General features: G+C 38.3%; 1 protein-coding gene across 1 annotated transcript; it reads left to right on the plus strand.

Moving 5' to 3' along the window:
* The first annotated feature begins 218 nt into the window (after nucleotides 1–218).
* Nucleotides 219–8,224, plus strand: LOC102227979 (probable phosphatase phospho1). The gene is made up of 2 exons (XM_005811663.2): nucleotides 219–347; nucleotides 6,271–8,224. Exon 2 carries the CDS (start codon nucleotides 6,287–6,289, stop codon nucleotides 7,049–7,051), a length of 765 nt encoding a protein of 254 aa, XP_005811720.1. The 5' UTR covers nucleotides 219–347; nucleotides 6,271–6,286; the 3' UTR covers nucleotides 7,052–8,224.
* Nucleotides 8,225–8,869: the final 645 nt, after the last annotated feature.

Raw genomic sequence — 8,869 nt, forward strand, 5'->3', positions numbered from 1 at the left:
ATTTAATTGTTTAATAAAACACATTTACACGTCTTGTATGGTTTTATAATACTTCCTCTTTGACGGGTTTTTCCAGCTGTTCAAGTAATGTCAATTAATTCGTGTATTTTGATAAAAAAAAAGAAGCTAGGTTCTGAGCAAAACGATCACAGAGTTGCTTTTATTTTGAAACCACCACCGGAAGTAGCATTCACGCCATCTTACTTGATACCGGCAGCTTTAAATAGGTAAATCCTCCTCCTCTGCTGCGGGAGTCTCCTTTTTTTAAAAAAAAATCTCGCCGCGTCACCGGGATGCAGTTGCGGGAGCCCGGCTGCTAAACCTGCTATTCACCACCAAATTCACCGGTACGTCCAATTTCTGTGATTTGTTATTTTTTAAAAAACAGTATTTGAATTGTGTATCACTTGGAAATGCGCACTGTAACGGGAGTGACATGACTCCTGGCGGAGCAGCGCAGTTGACTTTCAGTCTGTTATTCAGGAATAGCGCTGGGGGTTTAAATTTAGCCGGCTTAGTTGGAGAGTTTGAATTGGTTGCGTTAATAATGGAGCCGCAGCAGTTGGCACATCTTGTTGCAGATTACCCGGCATTCTGGGTTAGTGAGCAGCTCTGATGTAATTACACCGCGCTGGCGAGCTGCATGCACCGTGTGTGTGTGGGGGGGGGGGGGGGGGGGAAACGTGTGTGTGACTTTGATCAGTTTGATCATTTGGTGCGGAGCTAATTTCCTTTATGTGAAGGCAATCTAATCAATGATATAACTGATTAGACTGATATAAACTAGGCTCTCGCTTTTGAATTAGTCAAAATCCTAATCTCCAAAGTGGTCTGAAGTCCATGTTTCTTATCAGTTATTGTTTCGCTTATCAGGTATTATTTGAGTTTTAGGTGCAAATTATAGAAAAAGGCTGAACTTTGACCCCCACTGTGAGAAGATGTGGAGGGTCAGTTATTCAATCAGCTGATGTAACATTACTATCCTGAAGGGATTTGGCCTCCTCCATGATGAGAAACTTTTACTGCAGAAGCCAAAATGGGTTGCTGGTTGCTTTAAAAACATCAGATTAAAGTGAATTAAAGTAAATGAGATCAAAGGGCCAAAATCCCCAAGTTGAAAATATTCAGGGACCAAAATTGTATTTTCCACCCTCCACAATTAAAAACCCCCAAATATTATTGTGAATTCTTTACACAACAATACTTAAAACATGTAATATTTTACATTTCCCTTGAGGTTTACAATTGTTTAACTTTCTGGGCTTATTACTTTACAGTTTATAGTTTATTCCCAGGAAAGAAGATAAGACTTTTCCTCTCCAAACTTTGCTGTATTTATCTAAATATAACAGATGGGTGTGCCCAAGTCTGTGTTTGAGATATTTGTAACATGACTTATAAGATAAAAATAAAATGGGGGGAAAAAAGGCTAACTTAAAAAATTATGTTTTAGTTATCCTTTTCAGTTTAAGAAGATGTGAACCTGCTAAGGAAAACATCATCCTAAAAAATTTGCAGAAAGTGTCGGAGGGCCACATTTGTGCTATTCTTGAGTTGCAGTCAAGGACCTCACCAAATGAATCCAGTGGTCACAAATGGGTCTCGGGCCACAGTTTGGACACCTCTCATCTAACAGACAAGATAATCTAAAGTGTTAAAGCGGACAGAACAAGAGTAACGCAAATAAAAAATAACATTACAGTGTAGAGAAAACACAATACAAATACAAAAATATCAATATATGTGACGGCTTAGCGGCCATTTTTCTTTCACGCACCACCTCCGCTGGGTCCAGATGGCATTCCAGAACAGAGCTGGCCATCCGGATCCGCCTTTTCAGTCTCTTCCTGCCCCCCGCAGACCACGCCAGAAAAGATGGCTGATGCCACAACAGAGTCATTGAAGGGCCTCAGGCGCGGCCCCTGAACTCCAAGACTTGACCTGAGCCATTGCAGTAGCTACAACCTGCTCCGGCCTTCAACTGCTTTATGTTATCAGTCCAGTTTATAAACCCAACAGCCATACCTGTTGGATGTTCAGTGGTTGCAGTGCAGAAGTCTACAGATTTATAATTCTATTATTATAAATCTGCTTGCTTAACTTTGGTACTCTAGAACATTTTTAAGCCGGTATGATTTAAAGAAGTCAAAATTCAGTTCAAAAATACTTTATCATAAAAGTATCTTCCAAGATTTGTTGGTTTACAGTAGCAGTCAGTCTTACACTGAATCTGAGGCAGCCTCTGACTGAAGACTGTGGTTGTTTGACTGTCATGACATGCTAACAGCTAAATTAGACGATATTTCACAGTAACGTCTTCTGGATGAAACCACAGACCGGCAACAATAGCAAATTTTTCTGGACAACAAATTGTCCTTGTAGTTATTGCGATAAATGATAATATTGTCATTTTGAGACCATTTTCAAGTAATTTAATGGAAGTGATATAATTAAGAGAGAACACATTCTCACAGATTAATAAACTTTAAATTCTAATGAACATTTAACACTGGAACTGGAAGACATTTTAAATATCCAAAATAAATAAACAAAACAACAGAAACAGCAAATAAAATGGATTATGAATTACAACATTGTCCTTCAAAAAAAGGTTTATTTTGAATATTTAAAATTTCTCCCAGTGTTAAATGTTCTCAAATAGTTTATTGGTCTTTGAAAACGCAAACTTGTGTTGTTATGTCATTATCAATATATTACATATAAATGGTCTCAAAATAAAAATATTATGATTTATCGTAATAATTACTAGCAAAATTTATCATGACAGCGCTGCGAAGTAAAAAGAACACAATGTTTAACTGTGATTAACCACACAAGATCAGTTTGATTAGTTGCAAACCTGATTAATGCTGGATCTGTTGGACCTGTCTGACAACATGAAGTAGGATCAAAAAGTAACTATCACTGAGACTGTTTCTGATAACTGGGGATAAGTCTTGGAGCAAGTTTTAATTTTTTTTTTGCAGAATTGTTTCAGTTCTGCTACATTGGAGGTTGTATTGGCCATCCTAATTGGATATAAATTTGGGCTTTGAGTAGGCCACTTTGAAAGTTCCTTTTATTTATTTATTTTAGATTTTTTTAAAAATTTTTAGCATTCGGAGGCGGACTTGCTGGTGTGATCACACTAACACCACCGTGTTTGACTGTCGGTACGATGTTATTTCCAGTTTTATACCATTTTAAAAAGTCTCTTCAGTCCACAAAATATTTTCCAAAACGTCTAAGACATCCTGAAGGTGTCTGGGTTTTCTGGGGGAAATCTGAGACGGTACTTTGTGTTCTTTGTGATCAGCAGGGCTTTCAGCCTCGGCTCTCCCCAATGGATGTGATTTTTATTACATTTTTTTGTCTCTTTTATTGGTGAATAGTGAGCTTTAGCAGAGTAAATTAAGCAATTTGTTGTTTTGTGAAGTTATTGAAACTTTTGTAGTAATTTTAGAAAGATTGCAGGAAATGTGTTTTTAAGTTTTCTCCAACATAATTCCTCTGCTTCTCATATTTTCTTTAGGACACATTATTAATTCTTGAGAACATTTAATGCTGTCAAACTGGTTCCATTTAAATGATTTCTTGCTTCTATACGTCTGGCAGGTGGATACTATTAAACTTGACTCGGCAACCCGATTTTTGTTTTTATGAAAACAAATAAAATACATATTAAGTTAAAGCATTACATTTGTTTGTTTTGTAAACTCTTGTAGTTTGTGGTATTTTTCCAGGCATTTTTGATGTGTCAAAGCAGAGGAAGTAATTGCTCAAATCCATCTCATTACAGGGGAATGCAGTCATTATTCAGCGGTTGCCTGAAATGACATGTAGAAATATGTGGTGGAAAGAGTGGGCCTTTTCTGTGACTGTAGAAATGAACAAGACCTTCATTTAAAACTTAAATTGAAAGTGTAATTCCTTTTTTCTTTCCTCCCTCTATCCATCCATCACTTTCTTTCTCATATCATTCCTTCATGCTGTGTTGTATTTTCTTCTTTCTTTCCTTTCTATATTCGTTTTACTTTTTCTTTCATTCCTTGATTCTTTCTTTTTCTCACTTTTCTTTCCTTTCATTTTTCTTCCTTCCTTTGTTTCTTTTTCTTTCCTTTTTCCACCTTTTTCTTTTTTCTTAATTTGTTTTTGTTTTCTTTTCATTTTCTTTCCTTTTTCTTTGTTTCTTTCTTTCTTCCTCGCAATACTGATTTGGAATTTTATCACAATATTTTGCGATGCCTTCGTGATCACGACAAATGTGACGATAAGAACTAGTTATCACGTCTTTTTTAAGGAACTGTATCTCTGTGACGTTCCCATTTGGAAAATGAGCTTCCGCAGGATGCCACTTAGTTAAAGACACAATGTTTAATCATGTTTTTGAATATTTATTGATGTTTTTGTGGAAGAAATAGTAAAAATACCATTTTAGTCTGTTTTTATTTGCTGTTAACTGAAATTTATAGAGAAAACAATAAATCAGAATTTGTATTATAAGAAATTTTTCATGATAAGTGATACAATAAATGCCTACGTCTTGTTTGTCTTCCACTCATTTCTCTCCTCTACAATATTTGTCATCCCTTTTTATTTTATCCTTATAACTTTTTGCTGTCCTCTCTTTTGTTCTGTGTCCTTAATATTGTTTCTTCTTTGTATTTTTCTTCCCTTGCTGACATACTTCTATGTGTCCCTTCCTCCTTTCTTTCGTCTTTTTGTTCTTTTTATCCTTCCTGCCATCCTTGCTGCTTAATAAGGGCATAGCGCCACACACAGGAGAGATTATCCTAAAAGTTACATGGTTTTACACACAGCAACAGGACATTGTAATTCATTGATATTTGACAGGATAAACACAATAAAGAGCAGATGTTTTACAATATCAGATAAGAGTTCTGGCCTGCAGTCATGTTTGTGCAATAAAATACATTAAAATACATTAACAAGACCTCACTTACACAAAGGTGTGACGATCTTACAGGTCTCACACCTTTGTGTCCTGAATACACAATTCAGGTCCTGAAACTACATTGTAGTTTAAAATAAAATGAAGCAGGGGCGTGCTGTGGTGGCGCAGGGGGTTAGCACGCCCCACGTTTGGAGGCCTTAGTCCTCGACGCGGACGTTGCGGGTTTGACTCCCGGTCCCGACGACCTTTACCGCATGTCTTCCCCCTCTCCTCACCCTCCTTCCTGTCTGCCTACTGTCTAAAAAAATTAAAAAAATACGAGCCATTAGCGCTGCAAAAACTCTTTGGAGAAAAAAAATTTAAAATAAAATGAAGCAGTTGTATTTCTTTTACACAGAAACATGGATAAAGACACAACAAAGGTAAAGTTTGTGTAGACACTTTCACTATTTGACTTTATTCCTCATGTGGAAATTCTCTAGAAATTTTGGTGACAAATGTTTTGAATTAAACAATTTTTGGTATCGGACAAAGATAGGAATTACAAAAGCAATTTTAAATTTATGAGTTCATGTCTCCAGTGGGAAAAAAAAAACTTTCCAAACCAACCTGCCCCTGTGTGGGGGAAAAAAAAAATCGCCAGCCTTGAAAAATCATGAATTAAATGTTTATTTTCCACGTTTAAATTTTACTGCTTCTAAAAACATCCCAAGTGCTTAAAATAAAAATAACAGTTGTTTTTTGGCAATTAGTTAATGTTTTTTGAGCCGTTTCAAAAACTTACCAATTCTTGTCAAATTGGATGGGCACTGCGTCGTTACCTAGCAACCCCAGCCAAGCCCTGCCCCGTTACCTAGCAACCTCAGCAGAGAGTTCCAGAACGTCTGGTCAGTTGGTTTTACCGCTTTATGCACTCCATAATGGAAAAGACAACTGTGTTGCTGTTGACTTACCGTTCAGAAACCACTTGCTGCATTCTTGTTGGTGGCACAAGAGGCTCCATTAAGCCTTTTCAAAGATGGAAGGTTGTATAATTGCGCATGTGTTTGCAGCCATTTTCACTTGTGAGGGTAAACGAGTCGGGGCGGGGAAATTTGTGGATTTAAAGTGACAGAGGCCCTATTCTGAAAGGAGCGCCAGAATTAAGCTGACTAATTTAATTAAGATGGATTTTGTTAAAAAAAAACGGAATGAACATTTCTAATGAATAAATACCCAGTAGAAAACATCCCATGCCGTTTGTGGCCTAATTATTTAGTATTTTTGGTAGAGTGTGATTCAAAAGGCTGGTTTGCATTTTGTGTCATTAGTAAAGACATGACAAGAAACAAAAACAAACTATCTTTGTTTCCCAGGGAAGGACCACCAAAGATGTCATCTTCATCAACAACGAACAACGCTCGCTTTCTGATGTTCTTCGACTTCGATGAGACGATCATCAGCGAGAACAGCGACGACACTGTGGTGAATCTCTTGCCAAACCAGCAGCTTCCCAGTTGGCTCCTAGACAGCTACCGGGAGGGGCACTACCATGAGTTCTCAGGAAAGATAACGGCCTACTTGGCAGATCAGGGCGTTACCAAGGACGCCCTGCTGTCAGCAGTGAAGAAGATCCCGCCCAATCCGGGCATGCTGGACCTCTTCTGCTTCCTGCAGAGCCACCAGCAGGACTTTGAGCTGGTGGTGGTCTCCGACGCCAACACCAAATTCATTGAGACGTGGCTGGAGCACAACAGGCTGGGTCACCTTTTCCGGAGGGTCTTCACAAACCCCTCCCACTTTGACGACAGCGGCCGACTCGTGCTCCACCCGTTCCACTCGCACTCCTGCCCGCGTTGCCCCGACAACATGTGCAAGCAGGCGATCCTTCACGAGTACGTGGCGGGCCGGGAGAAGGAGCGAGGCGGCGTCGGCTTCCAGAGGGTGTTTTATGTCGGCGACGGGTCCAACGACGTGTGCCCCACTCGGGCCCTGGGACCCCAGGATACCGCCTTCGCCAGGAGGGACTACCCCATGCATAAGCTGATGATGGAGATGCAGCAGTCAGAGTCCACCAAGATAAAAGCAAACGTTGTTCCCTGGGTCACCGGCGCGGATATAGAGGACTATCTAGGAAACATAATGAAGGAGAGATGACTTTCTCTGGGTTTTTTTTTCTTTTTAAGTGTTAGGGAAAACAGGAAAGGTGAGAAAACATTTGCAATTTGCAGCAAATTTAGATGAAATCAACAGAAAGTTTCTTGGTATTTAAAATTCACATGATCAGTAATCAAAAAATTCACTTTTTACCTTTTGTTTTAGCTTTTGAAAGTACTTTTAAAAAATTTTAGAATAAAGGGAAACCAGATGTGCTTTTGAACAGAATGTAAAGCTCCCGATTTAAAGCTACAGTGTGTAACATTTAGGAAAGAAATTTGTTTTCTACATATTTGTTAAAATTATCATGTCGGGACAATATAATATAATATAGACAAGTGAAAAATTTAGCTCTTTTGCCTTCTCCCTGTACTAACTACAGAAGTAAGAAACAACCAATCAGAAATTGGAGGAGGCTCTTATCGCTGTCAATCACTCTTGTGATAAGGAAGTGGTTTCTCTTTGCTAAGCTATAGCTGGTTAATATAACTTTCCACCAATGCTAAAGCTAGTCAGCATAGCCACCAATGACAGATAAATGGTGACTTCCACCATTAGCATGTTGAGCAGCCTACATGAGATTGATTGACAGCGCTAGGACCCACCTCCTGGCTCTGATTGGTTGTTTTTGCAGACCGCAATAGCAGCTCAGGGAGGATTATCAGTCTCATCACGATGTGGTGACAGCTTTAATAAATATGGAAAAAACATATTTTTGTAAAGGTTACATACTGCAGCTTTAATAACCTCAAGAGTAAAAGCAGTTTTTTATGAAAAATATTGAATTTCCGACAGCAGGTGAGGTTTATCCAGCTTCAACGCCTTGTTGAAGGTTTGACAATAGTTACACACGTCGGATGTAGCGAGGGACAAAAGACTGGCGGTTTCATCAGGCAGGGACACAGCAGGGATAACGTTGCAGATACTCAGGCGCGGTACCTGAAACTTAATCTGGGGATTGATTTTTACAGCAGTAATCTATACCAGCGTGAAACACAACAGGAACGCTGAAGAAATTCACTCCCTCTATTCGCCCCCATGAAACAATATAGGGCAAAGTACAAAGTTTAGATATATTGGTCTATTTCCTGGTATTATATAAATCAGGGGTCTCAAACTCCAGTCCTGGAGGGCCGCAGACCTACAGTTTTTAGATGCGCCACAGGTACAAAACACTGGAATGAAATGGCTTAATTGCCTCCTGCTTGTGTAGATCGGCTCTCCATAGTCCTGCTAATGACCTAATTATTCTGTTCAGGTGTGGTGCAACAGAGGCACATCCAAAAGTTGCAGGACTGTGGCCCTCCAGGACTGGAGTTTGAGACCCCTGATATAAAGCCTACACAAATATTGGAACCCCTGTAGGGATGTAAAAAAATGCTTTTTTATTTTTAAAGTAAACAATAAGGTTAAATTATTTTTTAAACATATATTTAAATAATAATTCAAATTATTATTTAAAAAATCCTGAAATTGAATTAATCTATTGTAAGAGAGGCATAATATCACACTGAAACTTTAAAATAAAAAACTTTCATTTTAAGTAGGGAAAGGCAACTATTGCTTAAAAATAAAAGCTCATAAAATCTCTTTTTTTCTGCAAAACAAATTACAAATGACATAAGATATTTTCAAAAAGAGGCTTTTATTCCCATCATATGTTTTGTTCAAGAAGTTTTTTTAAATCACGAGAATATAGCCGCAATATAATTTGTATCTTTCGAAATGGAAAAGATGGTTGTCTCTATGGCAACCATTAATAACAAATTATAGAACAGGGTTGTCTCTAACTTTATCACTAATCTCTGTCTCTCAGCA

This window comes from Xiphophorus maculatus, chromosome 10 (assembly GCF_002775205.1).
Source record: "Xiphophorus maculatus strain JP 163 A chromosome 10, X_maculatus-5.0-male, whole genome shotgun sequence".
Taxonomy (NCBI): domain Eukaryota; kingdom Metazoa; phylum Chordata; class Actinopteri; order Cyprinodontiformes; family Poeciliidae; genus Xiphophorus; species Xiphophorus maculatus.

What these genes read in the sequence shown, in the direction of transcription:
- LOC102227979 (XM_005811663.2), top strand. Translation starts at nt 6,287, where the DNA reads ATGTCATCTTCATCAACAACGAACAACGCTCGCTTTCTGATGTTCTTC.